Here is a 27,712-nt window from a genome sequence, read left to right as displayed (position 1 = left end):
CACCAAATATTTTATTTTGCCCAGGGCCCTCTACAAACCTTGATTGAACCATACTTGTGTCCTTCATGGGAGAAGGGTACTTGGCAATGATTTTAAATCAAGTGTCTGACCACACAGATACCATGTACAATGCAGAAAAGATTTTACGATGCCCCTGTTCTCCGACACAACCTTGGGAGTCTTCACCAAGAAATTATGTCCCTCTACCAAGGAATAGAAAGCTTTCTCCTGCTAATATATCAGCATCAAAATCAAACACTCCAGCCTTTGCATAATCTGCTGTTGGTTCTTGCTCTTAAAGAGAGCCCACATCTTTCCTACGGTCCCCTCAATGGTAAAACCTTTTACTATGGAATGAAGGTCTTCTGGGTAATTTACAGCTGAAATGTAACAGTGTGTTGTACCTCCTCTAGCCTGTCATTTTATGGGATGGTGAGATTATTCTTGCTCCTTGCAAGTGGGCTTATCATAGTGATTTAAGACTTATATGGAAATGGGTACATTTGCCAGTGTTGGTTACCTAAAGACTGACTGGACTTGCTGTGGTGGTTCCATCAACAAGCCATCCTTTCTTATGAAAGTTACACAAAGCAAGTGCTCCAAAACATCCATTGATGTAGTCTACTCAAATAAGCTTCTATTCTCTCATTTCTAACCTATTAGGCCATGTGAAAGTATTTAGTATTCTGTGTTACATTTGCTATTCAAGGATTAATATTTAGTCTGACTGAGCAGTCCTTGACTGGACACTGTACTTTTCTTTGTCCTACTTTGCACTTTCTTAAATGAAGTTAACTGGGCTGGCTCGGCAAAAAAGAGCAGAGTGGTGACTTCACACAGTTGATGTCTTTCTCCGATCATCCTCATTAATTAATTTGGACACATGAGAGAATTCCGATCCTAATAGTCTTATTGCCGATTCTAAATGTAAAGGAGAACTCCTACAGCCACAATAGTAACTACTTAGTTTATCTACAATACTTTTACTATACTATATGTAGGGTGTTGTCTATTTCTACAACTTAAAGAAAACAACAAATTGCAACTTTTTAAAAATAAATTTATTTCTATTTACATTACGTGACTAATTATATACAATTATACAATATGTACATTCAAAAAATTTTCCAATAATGGGGAATCTTCATTCAATCTTTAATAATAAAGCTCCTTATCCACCCAACCTGAAATAAACAAGACATTGAGAATGAATAACCACTCACAAGTTGATATATGACATCTTCTCTGATCATAGTTGATGTTTTTAAATCTTTAGCTTTCTACATTTAGACCTTTGCTGCTGGCCAAGTGGTGGTCATTAGGAGGTCAAGACCAAATTTAATCTAATTCGTGTTATGGGCATACTGTAGATGAACAAGAAGTCTCATTCAAGGTGTATCTTGAATACAGTCAGGTTTTCCTAAATACTATTTGAGAGAATCACACTAATCCTATATTAGTTATATAATTGGCTTATAATTCCCATAAATTGATAGACAAGACCACCTAATACATCTTGTAAGTAGGGAAGATGAGCATCAGTTTTAACAACCTTCGGCAATGACAGCTCAATATGAAACATGAGAGCAGCTTGGCAGGTATTTGACCATCCATATCTGTCATTACTACATGCTGTAATGGAGCCATCGTGACCTATAGGCCTACAACCAATGTTCTCTGTAAGTGTCTAGATACCCATGTGTATACAGTGGTCTACAATGATATGGTACAAAGTTTCATATTGTAAATACTTACTGCCGGGGAAACGTCTTATGAGAAGTTTTCGAAGTTCATCATAAACTAAGATGAGAAATGTATACTCTATTCCAACAAACCAGTATTCGATTCTGTGGAAAAGTGTCAAACATTTGATTCTGATTTAACGAGATGATGGTGACGCAGCTAAAATATGCACATATCATATAGTAAAGTCTGCAATTTTGGGGATAGCATATAACTTCTGACTTTATACAGTGACTTAGGGTAGATGGCTACTGCAATGTCAACATCACAATTCAGACCTAGTCTACTTCTAGTATTGCATCTCATCAGTCATGAAGGGGACTGTCGCAAGAACTTTTGAGGAACCAACTCCTGCTGTACAATCGTCTGATTTAAAGATAGCATCAAGAGTTGATGCTTGAAATATAACCTTAGCCACTACCATGGTGACATAATATTAACTGATTGTACTATTGGTGTCTATTGCCCAGTATTATCATTGAGCTGCATGTCACATTTTCAATTATATTTGATATTGTATGTCCATGGGTAGGTTCAACTTCAAGGGTAAAATGGGCTGTTGCATGGATTTGGGTATGGATTCTACTTCTGCTATCATTATAATTATGGTATCTACTACTTCTCCATATGGTAATACTCACCGAATGGGCATAAAGTGCAAGCCTTCATTCAGCCCAGGGATGTAACAGAGGCCTACCCCAATGACTACTTGTGAGAGTAAGCCTAAGAAGATGACTTTGTTCCTGTGGAAATAAAAAGGAGTATAAAGCAAGGAAATACCAGATAGTTTTTGTCTTTTTAGTACTGCCTTTGTGTCAGGGATAACACTGTTGTATTGTAAGTTAGCCACAAAGGTTGTCCCTCTGTGATTCTGCTGTGTTGGCCCCTCTTCTGGGTACACCCCTGCTTAAACATAATATATGAACATAACATGACATCTTACTGATTGAAAGTCAGTTCTTGGTACTTCTCTCACCTGAAAAAATTCTTGGTCATCAGGGTGTTTCTTCTCGTTTTTCGGATAAGTGTGTTGATCATCTGGCAGACCACAATACTGATAAAGAAAGCCGAGTAGCAGTACCACTCCTGGTTGAGACGCTGTACATAGGTCTGCAAAATAGAGACAAGATTATACAGGTTACTTTGCTTTAAAATACTTATAATTTGCCTATGATGTCACTGCAAAAATATAGACATTGCTGGTTGTGCTGAAACTTGAGCAATGATTAGTGTCAACAATGTCACCACTCAAGCTAGTGAAGCCTAATTTGATGTTACTGTAGGACTTCAGGTGTACAAAAAAATGGCTCTTTGGTAGACCTTATTAAAGGTCCGTAGCCTTTCCATGGAAATGATACTGATATCAGCACTGTAGCTTGACTTTGCTTAATCCAATGCGAAATGTTCAGTTTACTATTCTAGGCGAGGTAAAATAACTTGTTGGCGGAAACCAGCATCCATTACACATGCCACACCAAAGCCCTCTTGGCTATACCCCTGCTGTATAAGATATATTGCAGCTGAAAAGTGCAACAACCATTTCAGGGAATGTAGAGATGTAGTTCTACAATAGTTGGAGAGCTGCAGGTTAAAGACTACTGAATTATAGCAATTAACTATCTCCTCAGTGCAGTTGTCCATAAATATGAAAGTCTATCCCTAATAGGTCGCCTGTCTTGTTCCGCATGCTCACCCATTCCTGCCCATAACTGTCTTCTAGCTCATTGGTGTTTTTGTCCTCCCATAGAACTCGGAGTCCAAGTAGTGTAGCTGGAAGGTATCCTTGTTGAGCCATAACTGTGAAATAATTCACAAAACCGGCATAGGTTTCCATTGCAGCTGTGGGGCAAATAATACATGCACATGTAAGCCTCTTGGTATGGGATCTCTTTGCGTTGCGGTCGTTTGATTTGACAATAAAAACGTAAATTTTTCTTACCTATGTGAAAGTAGGAATATGACAACAACGGCATGTTCACCAGTCGCTCTTTGAGTGGGTTACGTGGCTTTCTGGTCATGATATCATTTTCTGCTTTCTCATACGCTAAGGCAATGGAAGGAATCTGAGGGAATCAGAGAAAATTAGTGACGTTAAGAAATTTGCCAATCATAGAGTAAATTATATATTGTCGGTTGAGAAGATGCTACGTTATTTGTAGATTATTCCTTCCAAGGAGGTCACCTGAACTAAGTCATGGGCTTGCAATGTGTATTGATGCATGAAATTCACATATATGTTCCAAAATGTGCACTTACAATATCAGTTCCCAGCTCTATAAAGAGGATGGTGATGGTTCCTAAGGGCAACGGGCAGCTGATGATAACATAGACCATGAAGGGAATCATCTCCGGAATGTTCTTGGTCACCGTATATGAAATGGACTTCTTCAGGTTGTCAAATATCAAGCGCCCTGCGAGGAGAATGATATTTATGAGTTATTGGGAAGAACTGAAACAAGTGGCAGAAATATATATAACGAAATGTGTTCCAGGAAATGAGCCATATTTGCCCTTCTCAAAAACATATCTGGCTGTAAGGGCACTCTTATATGGAATGATTATCATTCAGTCAATTGCTATATCATGCATCTTGTTCTCTTATTATTCAGTTTAGGCAGGCATAAAAATCAAATGAGGATTGACCAGTGCAATCAGGCAGTCATTCATCAATGAACCACTGCCTTTACTCAGAACGGAGATGGGTGGCCAAAAGAGATCTCTAGCACAGTCTGTCTCCATTCAGTAAGCACAGGAGTGGTAATCGTTGATACGACTGTTGGAGATTCAAGTGCCCAACAGTCGTCCCATGTAAAGGGATCCTAAGGACCTCAAAGTGAATCCTCCCTTCCATTCATTACAACAGGAAACCTCCCCCACTAGTAAGTCTGCAATAAAAAGTTAGACGCACTAAGTTCTGCCTTTAACAAAAGCCCCACTCTTTATCTACCTATTAGCCAAAATTAGAAGGAACAAAGAGGAAAATCTCTGCAACATTTCCACAAGGTTCTTTGTTTCAAGAGAATGCAGAAAACGTACAAACTGACAACACTAAGAACCAGTCTTTCTTGCTTCATTTTCCACTCATCTCTATGGTTAGCGTGTCTTAAAATAGGGTACAATACTAGAATGATGCATTTTTACTTGGAAAAGGAATTGTTTAGTTCTAAACCAATTTACTAATGCATAAGTCGCAAAATAAAAGATCCTTCTTGGGCTCCTTGGGCCGTTGAAACATTTTTATTCCCAAAGCAGCCATCTTACCTTCTTCCACACCGGTCACAATAGAAGCAAAGTTATCATCCAGAAGAATCATATCAGCTGAATGTTTGGCAGCATCTGATCCAGCAATACCCATCGCCACCCCAATATCAGCTTTCTTCAATGCTGGGGAGTCATTCACACCATCTCCAGTCACAGCCACAATGGCACCCTGATGGTTGAAGATATTATGTGTTCTTAGTATATTCATCTTAGAGTCAACTTTACATTACATTTCTCTATGCGTCAAGACTATAATGGAACTTACCAGTCTCTGACAACCTTCAACAATGAGAAGTTTTTGTTGGGGTGAGGTCCGGGCAAACACAATTTCTGTGTGATATCGTAAGATGTCATCCAGTTCATCTGAGTCCATGTCAATGATTTCACTTCCATTCACTACAATGGCGCAGGCATCTCTGTAATTGAAATGGATCGGTCAATATGCTAAGAAAACTTGCTGCTGCAGTGTTCACATGCACAAAAATGAGCATTGTAGGGGGTAAAGTGTAAGGTTTTCCTTTAAATATAAGCAATTGGAAAGCTTTCTTCCTTTTAACAAATAACGGGGCTAAGTAAAAAACATACAGCATAAAGATTAGAGAATAGATTTTGATGTGGATTTTTAAGCCAGTTGTGTAGAAACCCAGAAGTGTCGCTACATAATTGTACTGATAATTCTGGGAAATTGTATAAATGTGACTTTAAATGTGCTTTTAATATTTCATGAAATATCTCATCTTGAAAGTGGTGGCTAGCATAGAGTTCAGTTTCGAAAAGCATAGTGTCACAACCTTCCACCGATCAGCCAATCAGCATTGGGTAAGTGGGAAGAGCAGAAGTTATAAAAAGTTGTTGTAGTGTTCCAGAAGTTCCAGTATGGTAGAGTACGGAGTACAAAGGAGGAGAGTAGGAAGTTGTGTAGCACAGTCACCCAAGACAGCTGGTTCTAGGGACAGATCCTCACAGTTCCTAATAGCTATTTCTGAATCTGACTTCTGCAGGATAAAGGGTGCATAGTGCTGGTTGAAGATTTCCCAGGCCATTGTGAGAAACCCACATCAGCAGTATGGAAGCAAATAAGAAGACAGCAGCACTTACAGCGACCTTCAGGACAGAACTTTAGAAGCTTGGATTGTAAAAGACTTTTGCTATCATCATCTGGATGCTGAATAAACATGAGTTAACGGTTACCCTTTCTGCCTCCATGGACTCTTCCATTTGGGGTATCATGCTACACCAAGACATCACAGGAAGCAGAGACCACCCTCACCATCAACCACCAACTTTTCAATGTAGTATAGCTAAGTGAAAGTGGGACTTGTACCTTAACAACCACCATGACTATCACCTCCCATTCTGGCACACTACAGTATCACATCGTAAGCTTTTACTAGATGTTGACTGAGAAAATAGTAAATCACATCACCTGGGATTAACTCTTTCAACAGGGATTCCTAATCTGCTGGCAATATCTTCCACCGTCTCGCCTGTACTTGAGATAATGCCAACACTTCTTGCAATTGCTTTTGCTGTGATTGGGTGATCTCCAGTCACCATAATAACCTACCATAAATAGAGAGGATCAGATATTTTTATTGATTATTGTATCCAGTTATCACTGTGATCAATGTTTGGAGATATTTACCTTAATGCCTGAACTACGACACTTCATGACTGCATCAGGAACAGTAGAACGAGGTGGGTCAATCATAGAGATGAGGCCAACGAAGCATAAGTTATCTAGTGGAAAATTTCCATTTTCTGCACTAAAAGGGTAACCAGACCCATAGAAAGAAGAAGGAAGCATGAATTGACAAAAACCTGTGGAAGAAACAGAATGTAGAAATAGTTATCATCCTGAAGGACTTGTAGATATATAGTCTAACAAAGAAACAGAATCCAAGGAGCATCCAGTCAACGTTGTATAGAAATTTCTAGTGTCCATGAAAAGTTGCATATACCCACCAAGCACTCTCTCCCCTAGACTCCCCAGGGCCATATACGCTGTCTGAAAGTTCTCTTTCATTTCCTCATCCAATGGATATTCCTGTCCTTCTATCATGATGGTGCTACATCTATCCAAGATTCGTTCTGGGGCACCTTTCATCACTAGCAAGTAACTATGCTCTGGAGAATCTTCTAGCTTATGAATGGAGACCTAAGTAGTAAGGAGAAAGACATCAACACTGAGTAAACATTCCCATTAATGAAGAATAGCAGAACTTGGGTACTGGTCCATCAATTACCTGGTACTTGTTGCTGGAATTAAAAGGGATTTCAAATACTTTCTCATTCTTTTGTCTTCTCTCCATGACTTTTCCCAAAACATTCTCTGTGAATTTTAATAAAGCTGCTTCTGAGGCATCTCCATTGACTGTTCTCTGCACGAAAAAGGAAACAAATAAGATACCAAACTTTTATAATGGGATTTGACTTTGATCATCAGGGGTCTGACTTCTCAAACCCTTGGTGAATAGTGGCTAGCTAGAATTTTCCACTGCAGCATCCACGTAATACGTGAATGGGCCAAGTCAATCAGAACAGCTGTCACTATTTCAGAGTAGGACTTCCTTCTGTTTCATAGATTGGAAGCCCAGGATCCCCTCTGTGACATCCATATAGCCTAATGGGACATTTGGCAGTGGTTGTCTTCATGAAACACTTTTATTCTCTTTAATATAGGTGCAAGATAGATAGATATTGAATAGATAATGATAGATGTTAGAGAGATAGATATACCTTGCTTATGGGCAGGTCTTCCTGATCAGCATTGAATTCTGCTCGGTTGCATAGGGTGGCAATTTTACCCAATGCATGCCAAGATTGGGAACTCTGGTCAAACAATTCACCTGGAGAGAATGATCAGCAATGGTTATCTTATAGCAGTCTAGCCTGTTGTGTGAAGACAATTATTAAAGGTGCCATGATGGGTTCATACCTGTCTGATCTTCACTAGTATCTGCATTATGGATCAAATTATCAAACCACATATGTGCCACAGTCATACGGTTCTGGGTGAGAGTCCCAGTCTTGTCAGAGCAAATGACTGAAGTGGACCCAAGAGTCTCAACAGCTTCCAGGTTCTTCACCAAGCAGTTCTTCTTTGCCATACGCTTTGCAGTCAATGATAGACAAACCTAGATGGTACACATGGCATTAGGAAAGCCAAGTAGTATTCGAAAGCAATGGTTGACAAAGGCAATAATGTATTTATGAGCTTATTAACAGGTACTACTTACGGTTACAGTTGCCAGTAGTCCCTCAGGCACATATGCTACCACAATACCAATGCAGAATATTATGGAATTGAGGGGACTATATCCCATAGAGACAGAGATAATGAAGAAAAGTATGCCAACGCCCACTGCAAGCCCACTGATCAGGTGCACAAAGTGCTCAATCTCCAAGGCAATGGGTGTCTTCTGGTTTCCAACTTGTGAAGCCAGCGATGCAATCCGTCCAATGACTGTACGATCACCTGTGTTAATTACTATACCGCATGCGGTCCCTGTAGAGAAAACAAACTATTAAGTTGGGTTTTAGTCACTTCGCAGCACATGCGGTTCATCTTGGGTACTACTACTTGGTGCATAATTTGAAGAGTATAAATGAGAGCATCTTTGGATATTGATTTATAGCTAACCTTCCAAGCAAGTCGTGGAATAGAACCCCAAGTTCTTCGTCTCTAAGGGGTTTTCATCTGTGCAATCCACACCACGAGTTTGTGGCTCTGATTCTCCAGTAAGCGATGAGTTATCAACCTACACATCAAGAGCAATAGGTCATTCTCATGACTTAATGTCCTCTAAGACTATCTTCCACTATTACAATAGTGTCATTTTATATTGAATGTAAAAGTGTTTTCTTCACTTTTCTCACCTTGCAACCCTGACTCTCAAGAATACGTAAATCAGCCGGGATTTTATCTCCACCTTTAACAAAGACAATGTCCCCCACAACAAGGTGTTCTGCTATCATCTCAATACGCTTCCCATTACGAAGGACCAAGGCTTGCTAAAATCAACAAAGAAATGTATTAGAAACAAAAACACATCAAGTGTAATGTCAAAACTTTGCAGCAAAGCTTCTTACCTGAGGCACCATGTTCTTAAAGCCAGCCATAATGTTGGTACTTTTAGCTTCTTGGTAATAAGCAAAGAGCGCAGTCATCACCACTACTGCGATCAGGATGATAGCTAACCAAAGCTGTAGACATAGAGGAAATGCAATTCAATAACTGACACAATACGCAATCACAGTAGTCATGATACTTGATTAAAGATCTATATGGTAAAATCCACTGGCTTTCTTACATTGTCTTTGGCAACAGTGGGATCTTGTGCAACTTGAAGGCCATATGCAAGAAAGCACAACGCAGCTGAAATCCAGAAGACTATGGAGAAACCACCGGCCATTAGCATCAAAAATTTCACAATTTCCGGGGTTCCTTTTGGAGGGGTAAGCTTATTAGGTCCATCTCGGGTGAGAAGTTCTTGGGCAGCTGTAGTGCTCAGACCCTTGAAGAAAAAGATAATTAGTTAAAATGTTGTGCACCTTGGGAGTAAGGACAATACATGAGACCATCAAATGGTCAAATTGTAAACTTACCTCTTTGATATTTACTAAATATTTCTTTTCCAATTCTTCAGAATTCAACTTGTGGTCAGACTGGAAAAAGAAAATATGTAGTCAATACTACACACAATTAGGAAGATTTATTTAAAAAAAGGAGTCTTTTACTCTATACTTTGTAGGAGCAAAATCCAATAACTTTATTAGGGGCTCATGCCTCTTAACAAATTTGCCACATCTTTCACTGAAACTGAACGATAAGCAAGTCGAGCTTTGCATGGTAATTTGTGCAAGTAATTTTTGCAAAAATCTTCGTTTCGAGGAGGATCTAGCCCTCCTGCTAAACCTTGACCACTTTCTCGCTACTTTTGAAAAGTGTCTGGAAGTGTAAAAAGTCACAAATTATGGTGCAAATATGCTGAGTCATAATTTGTCATTTTTTTACAGCATAAAAGTGGTGGAGAGGTGTTGATAAATTCTTCCCTATGGCTATAATTTAGTCATTATTTTGACCAGATCCACACTCTGCCCTAGATTTATTATTATATACTAAATGATATTATTGTAGTTATTACATAATTCTTTAGCTTTGTCTTCTCTGCTCAGTAACTAATAAGGTCCTACTGAGTCGGTCAGTTTGGTAGAATCATGTTTAAACCCACAGAACAGGATGATGACCTATGAGGACTCCCTGTACTTCAATATATTCAGTTTTCTTGCCATCACTTACAATCTCCAACTCCTTTTTCAAATTTTCTACTTTCTTCTCTTTGCTCTTTTTTTTGAGCCCAGCAAATAATTTATCCTTGGTTTTCTCTCTTGTCGGTTCTTCATCTATGGGTATGGAGTAAATACCAGGTAGCTCCTATAAATGAGAGAAGCAAACACACAATTGAAACAGTCTAGATATTATACTCACCATTAGGTTGACTGTCTTTACAGTTAAAGTATTATATTGTAACATGGAGTATTTTGCATCAAGACTAGGCGAAGTATTTCTTGTTTAATGCAAAGTTCATACTATTAATCTGCCTATTCATTTCATTATCTATCCATCTAATATGTATCTATCTAATATCTATTCATCTGATATGTATCTGATATAGGTAGATAAGTGAGATTAGATATTTAGATGATAGATATTAGCTAGACATATCCATCATCATCTGTTTAATAGTTATCTAACAGAATCTAATATATATCTTTCAGATAGACAGACATGTGTTAGATAAATACATTATCTAATCAGTTTATCTAATATCTATCTTATAGACAGATATAAGTACATATAGATAGATGAGATATTAGATAATATTTATCTAACTAATAAATGTCTAACAGATAAATACATAGATGCTATTTGATAGATAATATACGGTATATTAGAATTTATCTTACTGTTACATATTGAATAGATTATGATTAGCAGATAGAAAATAGATATCTATCCGATAGATAGCAGACATTTATAAGATAGATAAATATTATCTAATATCTCATCTATCTGACATATATCATATATTTATCTGATATTCTATATTAGATAGATTCTGACTGATAGCTTATACACTGTATATTAGGTGTATATTTGACGTAATCTATCTAATAGATAAGAGATATTAGATATTCTAATATACAGTATTTAACCTATCAAATAGAATCTCTTACTGCTAGATATTAAATAGATAATTATCAAATAGATATTAGATGCCATCTATATGTTAGATATTAGATAGATAAATATTATCTAAGATCTCATCTATCCATCATATAGATTCTCTCATATATCATCTATTTTACTGCTAGATATTAGATGATGATTATCAGATAGTTATGAGCAGGGGCGTAACTATAGGCTCAGATGCCCGGGTGCAAAAGTTCAGCTGTGACCCCCCCCCCCCATCCTTCATCTGTACTCATACCCAGAGGCGTAACATGAAGATTCAGGGCCCCAATGCAAAACCTGTAACAGGGCCCCCAACTAGAATGCTTTATTCATACTACTAGGCTCCCTATATGGAGAAGAGAGGCCTTATGAGCCCCCTAAGGCTGGATTAACACGGGATGGAAATCCCACAGAAATCTCGCAAAATGTCTGCAGCAGTACCGCATGGAAATTCCACAAGATTTCTGCCGTTTGAAGTCCCGTGGGATTAGGTGCGGGTTTTCAAGCAGCTTATTCTGCTGCAGCCAGCTCTTCCCCATAGAGAGGAAAGATTACCACAGTGGAAACGGCGATATAATTGACATGCTGCGGCTTTGATTTCCGGGCTGCATGTCAATTTCAGCGCGGCTTGGCCACAGCGGATCGGCGCAGCGCCTGAACAAGATTTTTGCAAATCTCGTCCACTTTGCTGATTTAAAAATTGCTGCCGGAATTTCCGTGTAGAAAGTATGCACGGAAATTCCGCAGCAATTCCAACCCGTGTGAACCCAGCCTAAGGCTCCTGGGCCTGGGTGCAACCGCATCCCCCATAGTTATGCCCTGAATATGCGATAAATGTAGATATGTCTGTAGTAATTCAGAGTCTCATGAATAAGATATATATATATATATATATATATATATAATCTTTCCTTATATAGAACAGTAAGTGTCGGCTAAATTCTTAAACTGAATAGGACATTTTGCAGATATACTAGAAGTGCACTTACCTGAGAAGACATCCTTGCAGGGCTGGATATTCAGACTAGGTGAATGTGCTGCAGGAAGGCTGATGCTGGGGTGCTGCAGGAGTGGAGCTGCCTAATCCTAGCAGTTAACTGATGGAGGATGCCATACCTCTGAGGGATCAGCCCATACCTTATATATTGAGTGGCCCTGCCCACTATCCCCACCTCCAGGTAATGAACTCATTAGATTTTGGATCTAGCTATACCAGGTTTCCTCCAGATAAACCAGTATTTCTTTTTCTTTACACAAACGTATTGAGATGCTGATCTCCAAGATGTACCTGAGGCAGACGAGAGTAACAGGAAATACTACTGCACAATATCCTAAAAAGGCATTTATAGTCATATCTGTATTGGCTGAGGGCTCACATATTTAGGGCATGCATGTGTTTTAGACCCATTATACGCCCATGATAATCACTGCCGCATAGTGGGACAAAACGAAACCATTGATTTCAAATGATTTCAGTGGATTCGCTTTTACTATTGGGATTCTCCCCTGTTAATTGTATGGGCCAGTGAGCGTAGGTGCGCATACGGCCGTCTGAATGTGTAGCCTGATAGAGGAAACTGCAACTTTGTATGTGAAGTTTGAAAATAAACTGAACAATCACCGCATCAGGCCTCGTTGAGATGAACGCTGTTTTCGCGCTGCTAAGCAGCAAGAAATCAGCGCAGCTATAGTCCTGAAAAGATTGCGTGAATGGGTGACTTCAAGCTCTGTGAAGTAGCCCGTTCACACGATTCGAGGTGCGTACTGCGTGCTTTCAAGGCTCCCGTAGGAGTGTATGGAAAGCATGCAGCAAAGATAGGACACTGTTTGCACTTGCATTTCCTATTTTTGTTAGATGCGCTGATTCAGCGCGTCTAACAATCTGCCATATAAGCGCTTCTATAGGAACCAATAGGTTCCTATAGAAGCGCATTTCATTTTAAGCGCTGCTTAGTAGGGCTAAAACAGCACTCATCTGAACATGGCCTTAGGAACACTAAGGCTAACTTCACACGGGCGAGCGCGATATTGGGCCTTGCATCTGCTGCAAAATTGCATATTGGTGAGCCTGCTTTCATGCTCACCAATGTGAGATTTTGCAGCAGATGCGAGGTGTTTTTTGTTTTAAAACCGCCTCGCATGACTTGAGATTGTGGAGTTTATCCCATTGTTTTCAATGGGGAAACCTCGCATCGCATTGCATGCACCTAGCACATGGTGCGATGCTGCTGCCAGCCCCATTGAAAACAATGGGAGATGTGATGCAAGATGACACATAAAGATAGCATGTGCCATGATTTTTTCCTGCTCTGCGATGCAATGAGCAAAAAAAAAATCACTCGTGTATGACCACTTTCAAAAGAATGGGGTTCCTATTCATGTAAAATTTGTGCAATTTTCTTGTCAGTGTGAAGCCAACCTGTCAAGCCTCCATTTATTTGAATGGCGCTTTTCAGATGATTTTAGCACAGCGTTTAGATCACGTGCTAAAACGGATGCTGTATGTTGTGTTCTTGGGCGATCCAGCACGCTTTTGACAAGCTACATCACCCATAGCAATGAATGGGGTACATTAAGAACCGCTTTAAAAACTTGGTAAAAATGCTGTGCCAGGGGACAGGGGGAAAATGGTGGTCATCAGTTTGCTTCATCTGCGTTGTTACTGCACAAAATATGCTGTATAAATTCAGGCAAACGCTCACAAAAATGCTGTAAAACATTGCATTGAAAAAATAACGGGTTGGTCCACCTTTTTAGGTGCACATGGCTTTCAGACATTGGGGAACAGATTCCCCAATGAACATCCTCTATACTCAACTCAACCCATGTCCTCTGCGCAGCTTTTTAGTTGGTGCACATTTTGTGGATAAATGGGAGCAGAAACTCACAGCCCTTTTCAGCATATCCCAAACATGTTTAATGGCGTTACGGCCCAGTGAGTTTGGGGCCAAGGCAGTGTGGAGAATTCATTGTCGTATTCCTCTAACCATTCCATAGTGATCACAGCTCTATGACATGCAGCACTGTCCTGTTGAAAGAAGGCATTGTGGTTAGGGAAGAATTCTTGAAGACAGGGGCGTAACTAAAGGCTCAGGGGCCCTGATGCAAAAGGTGAGCTGGGGCCCCCCCTCTATCTGTACGTGTACCTGTACCCATATCTAAACCATGCAGAGGCATAACTTGAAGCTTCTGGGCCCCAATGCAAAACCTGTAACAGGGCCCCCAACTATAATGCTTTATTCATAGTACTGGGCTCCCTATATGGAGAAGAGAATGATATATGAATCAGAACAGCGCACCTCGAAAATGGAAAGCAGCCCAATATGGGCAATAAATCAAAATAGACTCACCCGGTGTACAGTGGAGCCCGGTCCTGAGCCCCACCTACACCTCCAAGTCCTAGGTAGCCTTAATATATAATGCCAAACGTCCCCCTGCGTATCCATGAAATCCCGATGGGCTATATCAGGAGAGCAGCCAGGAGTCTGTGTCACACTCAAGGTATGACCCACTGAAACACTATGAGAAAGTCGCTATATGCGATGAAACGCGTTGCACTTGTTCATATGGAATAAAGGAGGACTTTTATATCTATCTTGGTATTGGTAACTCCATTCCCTGATGAAATTGGATCCAAAAAGGAGCGCAGGAACGTTTCTTATTTTATTATATAATATATGGAGAAGAGAGGCCTTATGGTCCCCCCCAAGGCTCCAGGGCCCGGGTTGCAACCGCATCCCCTGCACCCTCTATAGTTACGCTCCTGCTTGAAGATATGGGTGCAGATGGTCAGCTATCAGGTCCCTGCGGCATTTACAATTCAAAGATTGTGAATAGGGATGAGCGAGTATACTCACTAAGGCACTACTCGCTCGAGTAATGTGCCTTAGACGAATATCTCCCTGCTCGTCCCTGAAGATTTGGGAGCTGCTGCAGCTGACAGGTGAGTCATGGCGGGGAGCAGGGGAGAGCGGGCGGGAGAGAGGAAGAGAGAGATTTCCCCTCCACTCCTCTCCGCTCTGCCCCGCAGCTCCCCGCCCCACGCTGCCCCCCGAATCTTTAAGGACGAGCAGGGAGATACTCGTCTAAGGCACATTACTCGAGCGAGTAGTGCCATGAGCGAGTATACTCGCTCATCCCTAATTGTGTATGATGACAAACAGTCCTAGGCCATACCATGAAAACACTCCCCAGACCACAACACTACCACTTTTGGCCTCTTGAATCCCAACGGTGCACCCATGTGATGCAGCATCATGCTGTTTACACCAAATGCAAACCTAGCCATCCATATGGTTCAGCAGCAACCTTTTGCCGTGTGCCATTTGACGTATTTCCTGGACCCACGCAAGGCTTTGTTGGAGATGATGTGTTATTAGGGACACCCTTGTCATCCTTTGGTTATTGAACAGTTGATGCAAGGTATGCTACATGATCAATGTGAAAAAATGTCTACTGTTGTATTGCTGGGTCAGTTGGCCTACTGTGGCACATCCTTGTTGAGATATCAGATGTGCTACCTGACACTTGCCTCTAGGATCAGCCACATGTGGGTTGCTGCTGTCTGTTCGGTCAGAGGTCTGTCCATGGTTCAACCCATCTTGGCACACTCTTGATACCTTGGAACAGCCAACAAGTGCAACTGTTTCAAAGATACTGGCACCACGCCTCTGGGCACCAACAATTTGCCTGCAGTCAAAATCATCATGTTTAATCATGACTGCCAAATATTTAATTCTGTTGCACAGAGGGTCACTCATGGGTGCCATATTGGGGTGTGCACAACTCAGGGGGATATAGGTGGCAGTGTGCATGGCTCTTGATAATGGGCTCTGATGTGAATCATTTCCTCAATGATTATTGTATTCCATAATATTTTCCTAATTTTAATCTGCATAATTCCAAAATTGAGCTCACACATCAAATTGTCTAAAGATATTCTTAAAACTGAAGGAAGATTAGCTATGTTGCTTTTCAATTTGTTTCCTCACTATATCTGCAGTGTTATGTTCAAAAAAAGTAGGAAATCCTAATGTAATCTGCATTGGTGTTTGTCCACTAATAACCATATCATACCATACGTGGAAGAGACCCAGTCAATCCTTTTATTGCAAATATCCCTGGAGTGTGGCCTTGCTGTCAGAAGATAACCACAGTTGAAAATGACACTTAGTGAATAACTGTAGATTATAAGACTGATAGGCTATAAGACTTATCTGCTGTTTAGAAGGCTCAAGATGAGTTTTAAAGGGGTTGCCCGGTTACTGGACAGCATTCCCCTCAGTAGCGCCAACTATGCTAAACTAACAAAATGAGCAGTACGTAGCTGTCATCTTCCACCACGATCCAGCCCCGCCATGGTCCTGGTGTTTGTTGTGAAAGATAATGTCACCAAGAGTCACCTGATCGCTGCAGCCAATCACAGGCTGAAGTATCATTGCTCTGAATTCTTGGCATCATGACACCCAGGATGTAAGCAGTGATGCCAGGAGAATGGCTAATGATTCTGCAGCCTCTGATTGGCAGAGGATGGGTAAGTACTGCTCCTTTCTGTTATTTTAGCATATTAAGCACTATAGGGGGAATGCTGTCTGATAACCTGACAACCCCTTTTAAGGACTCTTAAAGACAGTTTCCCAATCACGAATAGTACTATGGACTAGAATGTCAATGAAGTTGATATAATTGCAAAAAATATGCTCCAATGTGTAAGAAAGGCCTGTTTTACTTTAAAATTGAAAACTGCTTGGGGACAGAATCCAAGAAGGAACTGGCCTGAATCCATAGGGGAGAATATGTGAGGTTTCCATCCATGTCGGTATTAAAAATTAAATTGAAAAACGAGAGGATGATACTTTTCTATTCATCCGCCACCGGAAAACATCAAACACCATAAAAACATGAAACCCCATAAAAATGCTGTAAAACTAAGCTAGAAGCGCACATGCCAATAAAAGGAGTTCTTGTTTGGAAATAGGCCATACTGCATATGTCTTGCACTTCATAACTACTTATTCCTTTTCCAAGTGCCGGCAAAAATTGTGTAGCGCGTGATAAATATACAGTCTGGAAGTCAGTCTTCTCAATGCAGTCGGACATTAATAAATATGACCAATCGTGGTACAAAATGACAAACTCAACAATGATGCAGGCATTACGTAGATCAGTGTTGGGGGACAAAGTTCAAGGAAAACCCACAAACCCTTCTTCAGAAGACTACCTAAATTTTAGTGGTCGTCCTACAAAAAAAACTATATTATGGTTGGTAAGGCATCTTTGACCTTTAGTGACCAACAGCTCAGCTCACCATTGGTCCATTTATGTATAAAGTAATCATATATGTGAACTTTCCTAACTGCAGTACATGTGGTACGTAATGGTTCCGTCACCAATAAAGTACCTTTTAGTGTCACCTATGGACACTTTGCATTGTAGAAAATTCTCTAAAAATTTGCAATAGCCTTAAAATAACTCCTCATAGTCGTAATCACTTCACTTCTCAGCTCAGGACATAACACTATATGGATAGCTTTCTTGAGCAATTGATGTTTTATGGCTTGCGCTCTTCACTTGCAAGGAACAATGTACTCATCATAAGTTGAAAGAGGAGTCTGCCCTGTCGCCTGGAGGTATGACACAGATAGTGATACACGTTGTACCGGTAAGCACAACTAGAATCTATAGCTGGAGAAGGCCGGTTCTAATGACATTGAAGTGAAGCAGGTTAGAAATTACAGGATAGACGTTCAGAACATTTTGTGAAATACGGAGGAAGGTGACCAGACATGGAGAAGGACAGTGTCCAGGAATAGTTCATGAAATTCATTGGAAATAGGAGCAATAAAAAACAGTCTAGTTGGAGCCAAGACGAGCAAGGAATTAATGTGGCCATACCCAACAGCTATTTCTGGACACTTGATTTGGCCAAGCATGCTGGTGTTCTCAATGGGGAGAGCGGATTAAGGCTTTGTTCACATCAGTGTTATTTCATTCGTTATTAGTAGATCCGTTTTTATTTCCAGGACAAAAAAAATATGGATGTCTAAGTGATGTCAACAGTAACTAAGTGATCTGCCGTAAAATGGATAGCTAGCTTCAGTGTGCATCAGTTGGACATCTGTCAGGATGAATTTGTAATGGATCCATTTTTTTAAAATTGGAATGTGGTTATATTTTATAATTGCACACGCCCAGTTGTATTAAACGGAATACCTTCCATTTGTTTCCATCCCTAATAGGGTAGAATGAAAAAAAGGAATGTTCCATTCTTTCTAGTTTGTTTCTTTTGGCCTCATGCCCACGGCCGTGACGGACTCCACCAGCGGAATTTTGCAGCAGAGTCCGCCGCAGCGCCCCCAAAACCCCCATACTCACCACTCTGGATCCACTGTACGCATCCCGCATGGAGGGTCGGGGCACATATGCAGTACAACGCATGACTTGCTGGCAGTGCAGGATGATGCAGCCGGTGGTGGGCAGGGACGCATATTCACGCGATACTTTAGCTGTGCTGCAGCAGAAGTATAGCGTGACGGCCAGCTTCCATTGACTACAATGGAAGCCAGACGTGCGTTTTCTTTCATGCTGCGGAATTCCGCAGCACGAACATTGAGCTATTAGGTTCAATAGAAGCTAATAGCTGCGGGACAACGTCGCGGATTTCCGCCGTGCAAAACGCAGCAGAAATATGACCATGGGCATTAGCCCTAAGGCCTCCTTCCCGCGAACAGATTTCCGCCGCGTAATTCGCGGCAAAAATCCGCTGCGTTGCCCGCTGCTATTAGGTTCTATTGAACCTAATAGCTAAGGGCTCACGGTGCGGAATTCCACCGCGGAATTCTGCAACAGTGAAATCTTCCGTCCTCACCCGCGGCATGCTCTATTTGCCGCGGGTGTACGCACGGCCGGCTTCCATCGCAGTCAATGACAGCCGTCCGTTCACGCTATCTTCTGCTGTAGCACAGCAGAGGATGGCGTGAAATCGCCCTACCGTCGCCGCGTCATGTGACTTGGTGGTCGTGTCATGTGACGTGGCCGGCGTGTCACATGGCGCTGCGGCGCGTCACGCCGAAGCTTCATGCGGGACCTGGGACGCCGGATCCACAGGTAAGTATGGGGTCTCTGGGGGGGCGCCGTGATGGGCTCCGCCGCGGGAATTCCGCGGCGGAGCCCGTGACGGCCGTGTGCAGCCGGCCTTAGTTGGGGAAAAAAAGTCCTGCGTGTCAGTCTTTATTTCTGTAAATAAACAAACAGATGAAACTTAAACAAACAAACAAAATAAGTCCCATTTAGATCAATGCGGATTTTACTGGAATATTTTTTTCCCTGTTTTTCTGCTTTTAGGGCAGAACAGGAAAACAAAATGCTAATGAAAAACCAGCCTAACCTGCTGCCAGATTCCTCCTCTGGTGGTTTTTCTCCTGTGGGAGCAAAGAATCCATAATGTTGAAATTCAACATGGTCGATTTGTGAGAAAGTTGGGATAACCGCAAAACAGAGGGTTTGTCTGATTTTACTCATATGTATGGGCACCTTTAGAAAGACAATGGAATATATCATCGACCTGCAGTATTTGTATGCTAAACACATTGTGAAGAAGGCTAGAAGAACTTGTCCTGTTGAAGGGGCAATGTAATGTTATACAATCATGTAAAAGAGAAGGACTTTGTATGCAATGAGTATCTATTAGGTAATGAGAAGATTCATGTTGGTTATTACCAATTGTAACACCCTCTTAAGGACTTTCTAAGACTTTGACTATTAATGACCTATTCTCATGATGGGTCATTAGTAGTTGATCAGCAGGATCTGTGCCGATAAGCTATATCCTTGGGCCTGCTGTCTGTGCGGACAGTAGGAAGCAGATCATATTGTAGTGGCTCATATTTAGTACTGTGGGCACAGCTCTCATTGAATTAAATTGGAGTTGTGTCTGTAGTACCAAATTGAGCTGTCTGCACATCAATAGTCAAAGTCCCGGAGAACCCCTTTAATTAAGCCTCCAACAGAAAATGAGAGTATTATGTATTTTATCTAATTCAGCTCAGTGCCTCAATGCCTCCGTCTGAGTCTTGATAGGAGCCTGTGAGATTTTGTCTCTTTTGTCAGGCTTCCTACACACATGCGAGCACAATATTGGGCTGTGAAACTTGGGCCGATATCGTGTTCATGAAGGTATGAAATACTTGTGGATGCAAGGTGTTTTTCTGTCAAAAATGCCTCTCATCACTTCTGGGAAGTTGCGATCCTCTGGCTCGGCTTTCAGCCACTTTGGAGGATCGGCAAGTGTTTCCCATTGTTTTCAATGGGAAACCTCACATCGCACGCCGTGCAATGTGTTTTCCTATCCCATTGAAGAGAATGGGCTATGCGTTTCCAAGGAACACAGAAAGTTAGAAAGTATGCGCACACCATAAATATAGGCAATATAGCATCCGTATGTTGGGACCCAATTTCCGTAAATGTTATCGCGCTTTGGACATAGTTGATACACTTAATGACCGAAAAAGATTTGTAATGTGGACTGAATTTTAGTGACAACTCTTGCTTGAGAAACTGTGGGGAAAATTTACTAAGATTGGTGTTTACAAAACCAATCTTAACATAATTTTCCCCCTGGTGCACAATGCCCCTAATACATGAAGAGGCATATGTGTCTTTATGTATTAAGCGTCTCCCATCACCTTGATCTGCCTACACAGAAATATACATCAGGTTTGACCTGGCATACATTTCTGCCAAAATTTACACTAATTTCTGGCATAAATTATATATAAACATGTTGGTCCGGGGTGGTTACGCCTCTCCCATCAAGCCCCACCCACTTTTAGGAAAAGAGGTGAGGTCAGCATAGAAATAAGAAAAGTAGTTAAATTTTGCACAAGCCATTCTTGCGCAAAAAATTCTGACTTTTCTAAACCAGAATTTTGGCATAAAGCTGTTCATAAATGTTCCACCATGAGCCTTTCTTTTTGCTGTGCAAGAGGAACAGGGGTATTATAGGTTATTCACTTCTGTTGACCTGTGCCCTTGATTTGGTTCAGGCCTCCAACAAGGTGAAGCAGGAATACTTAGAAGTTATTTCACAGAGAAAAGACGTAAGGTTCACATCTGCGTCAAACTTCAGATTGAGCTTCTATCTAGTTGAAATACCGGAACGGAGTAGGAAAGCGGAATCTTCAATGCAGATGTGAAACAGGCCTAACAGAATACTCTCTTGAAAAGTACACTGGGATTAGACTCTACTCAGACACCCTCTGAAGTTGATGAATTATACTTTGGCTCTACCATCCTTTTTCCTCTCACTCCCAGCTACCATGTCTGATGATTTCCCAAGTCAGTTGTAGATGGCTAACGTACCGGGTCATTGATCCACTGCAAATCTGGCAGTTATTTGCAGAGTGGCAGTTAACTGGCTCCAGCTCACTGCCCTAAGGAGAATTGGGAAAGTTCTACTGTTCTCTGCAACTGTTGAAAGAAAAACTTTTCTAGGAACTGCTCTTTAGTGCTGAACACCACCCCTACTGCTTGGTGCAGATTATACAATAACTCATATCGACTTTTCCAGAAGGGTGCTTCACCAGGCAGGATGAGGACGGGTTTCTATTGTTAATATTAGTCATTGAAAATGTCTAATTAGTGGTTCAAATATTTTTGAGGAGATGGTTATTACCACCCACTACAGTATGCAGGTGATGCCATCAAGCTGCAAACTCCTGTAGGGACCAGCAAAAAGAGGACTGGAATTAGGGGTGTAACAAAGGCTCAGGGGCCTGGGTGCAAAAGTCCAGTGCGGGCCCTGTCCTGTCTCGAACCCATTCCTAAATCGTGCTGCATATAGCTGCAAAACGAATTTCCATACGTGATATAGCCCCTTGGTGTAATTTTTCCAAATATGACGCATGCTCCGCTAAGGTTTTCATTTGTGAAAATCTGGAAAACCAAAAAGTAATGGAAAGACACAGATACGGATAGGGCAGGCGAGGGGCAACATGCTGGCCTTCATCTCAGGTTCCCAGGTCCCATTATTAAGCCACAATAGCGGCAAGAGTGCTCCCCCAACAATTTTTGCTTTTGACAAACCCTCATTAGCAAGGCACACCTTAGCAAAGCACCACACTACCTCCAACTAAGCACAATCACTGCCTGCGGGACACACCGCTGCCTCTTCTCCGGGGTGACATGCTGCCCAAACCCCCTCCCCCCCCCCCCCCCCGCACGACCCTGCGTCCGCAGCGCACACTCCCTGCGCAGCCTTCAGCTGCCCTCATGCCAGCCCCACCACCCTCATGTCTATTTATAAGTGCGTCTGCCATGAGGAGGAACCGGAGGCACACACTGCAGAGGGTTGGCAGGGCCAGGCAGCGACCCTCTTTGAAAGGGGGGGGGGGGGGGGGCGATAGCCCACAATGCTGTTGAGAAGTGATAATAGATTGACGTTCGATCTTCATTCCAATCCTGTGCCACCTCCGTCAGGAGCTGCAAACATAGGCATAGCAATGGGGAATCCATGTGCCCACACAGTATTCATTCTGTCAAGGTGTCGCATAGCTCAATCGACACTGCAAGGGGAAAGCCATCTGCACTCTGCCCCCTACCCAAGTCAGTCAGTGTCTTTGTGCCAGACAGGTCAAACAGCGCGATGGGAACTAAGTGGGCACCAACAGCATAGGTGGATCCTAGGCAACCCAAGACATGAACAAAAAATAAATCTGAGCGGCCAAACATGGCAGACTTGCACCGCGCCCACGACATAGGCCTCGGCCCACAGCTTCAGCAATCGTAGGCAGGAAGCGGACTTTCACTGCACCCAGGACATAGGCCTCTGCACGAACCCTCAGCAATCATGGGCCTATAGCAGACTCCAATGCTAGTGTAGCTGTGCACGTCTCATTAGCGCTGTATTGCTCCTGTAGTTTGTCCCAATGCAGTGCCCCGGATAGTAGAGCTAACGTCAGATAAAATACAGGTGGGCTTCGGCCCACACTGCATGCCCCAGTCAGACTGGGGTTTTTTATAAATAGTCACAAGCAGGTACAACTCCTCAATGGGAATTATTTGCACCCACAGCAGGGGTGGCTCCCTGTAACCCACCAGCTGTACATAAATAAATCCCATTGCAGTGCCCTGCACAGCTGAGCTAACGTCACATTAAATACAGGTGGGCTTCGGCCCACACTGCATGCCCCAGTCAGACTGGGGATTTTTATAAGTAGACACAGGCAGGTACAACTCCCCTATGTAAAGTCCCTGTGGACCCATAGCAGGGGTGGCTCCCTGGAACCCACTGGCGGTACATAAATAAATCCCATTGCAGTGCCCTGGACAGCAGAGCTAACGTCAGATAAAAAACAGGTGGGCTTCGGCCCACACTGCATGCCCCAGTCAGACTGGGTTATTTTTTTTTTGGCCATGTACGTGGAACACTGCGATGGGAACACTTAGTGCACCGATAGTATGTACAGACCCCTGTAGCAAAGGTATAAGCTGACCCCACTAACAGTTATGTTGCAGAAGTCTAATGAGACCCTATTAACATGAGCAGCAGTATAGGCAGAGCCCAGTATCAGTTTCATTTCAGTAGTAATTGTATCGGCAGACCCCTGTAACATTTCCGTTACAGCAGTATAGGCAGAGCCCAGTATTAGTGGGATTTCAGTAGTAACAGTATAGACAGATAGACAACACCTATGTGGAAAAGCTAATATTTTCTGAGATGAGAAAGGGGCATTTGATTGCAATGAAAAGGATAATCAAGGTACTGAAAGTCTGCACTCCTTCTCATCTCAAGCTGAAAAATTTCTTATTGTGTCGTTTAAGGTGAAATTCTTGGACTGCTGCCAGACGGACCACTGCGAAAGCATTTGCCAAGAATGTTTTCATTGTTGGAGGAGGAGGAGGGGGATGTTTTTGAGGCAGTACGTGTCTTGTCCACGTGTCCGTGGTTATATGCACCTTACCAGTAACCGCGTTGGTGGGAAAGTGGTCACGACTGTGGACCTATTAGCATGGCCTCGCCACCATCATGTCTTTGGGAAGCCTCCGTTTCCACAATCCTGTAACATAGCAGTAGCAGCAGTATACGCAAAGCCCAGAATTAATACCATTTCATTGGCAGCAGTATGGGCAGACCCTAGTAACATTTCATTGGCAGCAGTATGGGCAGACCCCAGTAACATTTTATTAGCAGCAGTATGGGCAGACCCCAGTAACATTTTATTAGCAGCAGTATGGGCAGACCCCAGTAACATTTCATTGGCAGCAGTATGGGCAGACCCTAGTAACATTTCATTGGCAGCAGTATGGGCAGACCCCAGTAACATTTAATTGGCAGCAGTAGGAACAGACCCCAGTAACATTTCATTGGCAGCAGTATAGACAGACCCCAGTAACAGTTCAGTAGTAACAGTAGGGACAGACCCCAGTAACATTTCATTGGCAGCAGTAGGGACAGACCCCAGTAACATTTCATTGCCAGCAGTAGGACAGGCCCCAGTAACATTTCATTGGCAGCAGTAGGGACAGGCCCCAGTAACATTTCATTGGCAGCAGTAGGGATAGGCCCCAGTAACATTTCATTGGCAGCAGTAGGACAGGCCCCAGTAACATTTCATTGGCAGCAGTAGGGGCAGGCCCCAGTAACATTTCAGTTCCAGCAGTGCAGACAGACCCCAGTAACATTTCACTAGTCTCAGTAGGAACAGGCCCCAGTAACATTTCAGTTACAGCAATGCAGACAGGCCCCAGTAACATTTCAGTTACAGCAGTGCAGACAGACCCCAGTAACATTTCAGTTCCAGCAGTGTAGACAGGCCCCAGTAACATTTCAGTTACAGCAATGCAGACAGGCCCCAGTAACATTTCAGTTACAGCAATGCAGACAGGCCCCAGTAACATTTCAGTTACAGCAATGCAGACAGGCCCCAGTAACATTTCAGTTACAGCAATGCAGACAGGCCCCAGTAACATTTCAGTTACAGCAATGCAGACAGGCCCCAGTAACATTTCAGTTACAGCAATGAAGACAGGCCCCAGTAACATTTCAGTTACAGCAATGAAGACAGGCCCCAGTAACATTTCAGTTACAGCAATGAAGACAGGCCCCAGTAACATTTCAGTTACAGCAATGAAGACAGGCCCCAGTAACATTTCAGTTACAGCAATGAAGACAGGCCCCAGTAACATTTCAGTTACAGCAATGAAGACAGGCCCCAGTAACATTTCAGTTACAGCAATGAAGACAGGCCCCAGTAACATTTCAGTTATAGCAATGAAGACAGGCCCCAGTAACATTTCAGTTACAGCAATGAAGACAGGCCCCAGTAACATTTCAGTTACAGCAATGAAGACAGGCCCCAGTAACATTTCAGTTACAGCAATGAAGACAGGCCTCAGTAGCATTTCAGTTCCAGCAGTGCAGACAGACCCCAGTAACATTTCAGTTCCAGCAGTGCAGACAGACCCCAGTAACATTTCAGTTCCAGCAGTGCAGACAGCCCCAGTAACATTTCAGTTCCAGCAGTGCAGACAGGCCCCAGTAACATTTCAGTTCCAGCAGTGCAGACAGGCCCCAGTAACATTTCAGTTCCAGCAGTGCAGACAGGCCCCAGTAACATTTCAGTTCCAGCAGTGCAGACAGGCCCCAGTAACATTTCAGTTCCAGCAGTGCAGACAGGCCCCAGTAACATTTCAGTTCCAGCAGTGCAGACAGGCCCCAGTAACATTTCAGTTCCAGCAGTGCAGACAGGCCCCAGTAACATTTCAGTTCCAGCAGTGCAGACAGCCCCAGTAACATTTCAGTTCCAGCAGTGCAGACAGGCCCCAGTAACATTTCAGTTCCAGCAGTGCAGACAGGCCCCAGTAACATTTCAGTTCCAGCAGTGCAGACAGGCCCCAGTAACATTTCAGTTCCAGCAGTGCAGACAGGCCCCAGTAACATTTCAGTTCCAGCAGTGCAGACAGGCCCCAGTAACATTTCAGTTCCAGCAGTGCAGACAGGCCCCAGTAACATTTCAGTTCCAGCAGTGCAGACAGGCCCCAGTAACATTTCAGTTCCAGCAGTGCAGACAGGCCCCAGTAACATTTCAGTTCCAGCAGTGCAGACAGGCCCCAGTAACACTTCAGTTCCAGCAGTGCAGACAGGCCCCAGTAACATTTCAGTTCCAGCAGTGCAGACAGGCCCCAGTAACATTTCAGTTCCAGCAGTGCAGACAGGCCCCAGTAACATTTCAGTAGCAACAGTATAGACAGACCCCAGTAACATTTCACTAGTCTCAGTAGCGACAGGCCCCAGTAACATTTCAGTTACAGCAATGCAGACAGGCCCCAGTAACATTTCAGTTACAGCAATGCAGACAGGCCCCAGTATGAGGGTTAAAATTCTAAGTGCAACACCAATCCGGCCCCACCCCACTTGCCCCGTTGCCGGCCGTAAGAAGAGACACCACACACAGGAGTCTGGTCTAGCTCTTCACACGGGAGAAAAAACTGCGCACTTTATTACAGATTACATGAGATCTTATACCCTCTGCCCTCTCACCACTAGGGGGTGATGGGCTCATAACCATATATGGGCAGTCCGGATTTGCGGACTGAGACAGTGAAAATCATATAACAGTCATGTACATTTGAACATCTTGATATCTTGTTCCAGCGCTTCTGGGAAATCGGCCAAGTACATGCGTCCTTGCGTCTGGTTCGGTATCTTCTCTGAACTTCTAGAACATCTTCTTGCAAAACCTTGGCATATCTGATTTAAGGCGACATTTAAGTTTTTTCTCATTTGGAATTGAATAAAACTTGCATATAGGTATAAAAGCATAAAAAACACATATGGCAATATATATATACCCTCACACCAGTAACATTTCAGTTACAGCAATGAAGACAGGCCCCAGTAACATTTCAGTTACAGCAATGAAGACAGGCCCCAGTAACATTTCAGTTACAGCAATGAAGACAGGCCCCAGTAACATTTCAGTTACAGCAATGAAGACAGGCCCCAGTAACATTTCAGTTACAGCAATGAAGACAGGCCCCAGTAACATTTCAGTTCCAGCAGTGCAGACAGACCCCAGTAACATTTCAGTTCCAGCAGTGCAGACAGACCCCAGTAACATTTCAGTTCCAGCAGTGCAGACAGGCCCCAGTATCATTTCAGTTCCAGCAGTGCAGACAGGCTCCAGTTACATTTCAGTTCCAGCAGTGCAGACAGGCTCCAGTTACATTTCAGTTCCAGCAGTGCAGACAGGCTCCAGTTACATTTCAGTTCCAGCAGCGCAGACAGGCCCCAGTTACATTTCTGTTGCAGAAGTATAGTCAGACCCCTCTAGCATTACTGGGGCAGAAGTATAGGTAGGCAGAAAAGAGTTACATTTCTGTAGCAAAAGTGTAGGCCAACCCCAGACACAGTGGTGTACCATGAGTGCAGACGAAGCCCATAAAAATTACTGGTAATACATTGTTGGCGAG

At 42.7% G+C, this 27,712-nt stretch overlaps 2 protein-coding genes across 2 annotated transcripts in view; one reads left to right on the top strand and one right to left on the bottom strand.

Annotated features, from left to right (window-relative positions):
• The window catches only part of LOC136632365 (potassium-transporting ATPase alpha chain 2-like), a 479,010-nt gene that overhangs the window by 339,041 nt on the left and 112,257 nt on the right, over window positions 1–27,712 (top strand). The window lies entirely within an intron of this gene.
• Window positions 1,044–12,372, bottom strand: LOC136632364 (potassium-transporting ATPase alpha chain 2-like). The gene is made up of 23 exons (XM_066607173.1): window positions 12,232–12,372; window positions 10,307–10,441; window positions 9,613–9,672; window positions 9,318–9,521; window positions 9,097–9,210; window positions 8,884–9,018; window positions 8,648–8,765; window positions 8,244–8,512; window positions 7,943–8,141; window positions 7,744–7,853; window positions 7,251–7,385; window positions 6,970–7,162; window positions 6,650–6,825; window positions 6,431–6,567; window positions 5,270–5,420; window positions 5,005–5,173; window positions 4,000–4,154; window positions 3,683–3,806; window positions 3,437–3,582; window positions 2,720–2,853; window positions 2,385–2,486; window positions 1,756–1,847; window positions 1,044–1,184 (listed from the first exon to the last, which is right to left on the bottom strand). Exons 1-23 carry the CDS (start codon window positions 12,241–12,243, stop codon window positions 1,156–1,158), a joined length of 3,099 nt encoding a protein of 1,032 aa, XP_066463270.1. The 5' UTR covers window positions 12,244–12,372; the 3' UTR covers window positions 1,044–1,155.

Source organism: Eleutherodactylus coqui, chromosome 6, assembly GCF_035609145.1.
Source record: "Eleutherodactylus coqui strain aEleCoq1 chromosome 6, aEleCoq1.hap1, whole genome shotgun sequence".
Taxonomy (NCBI): Eukaryota; Metazoa; Chordata; class Amphibia; order Anura; family Eleutherodactylidae; genus Eleutherodactylus; species Eleutherodactylus coqui.
The sequence above is the reverse complement of the archived record's forward strand: the minus strand, read 5'-3'. Positions and strand labels throughout refer to the sequence as shown.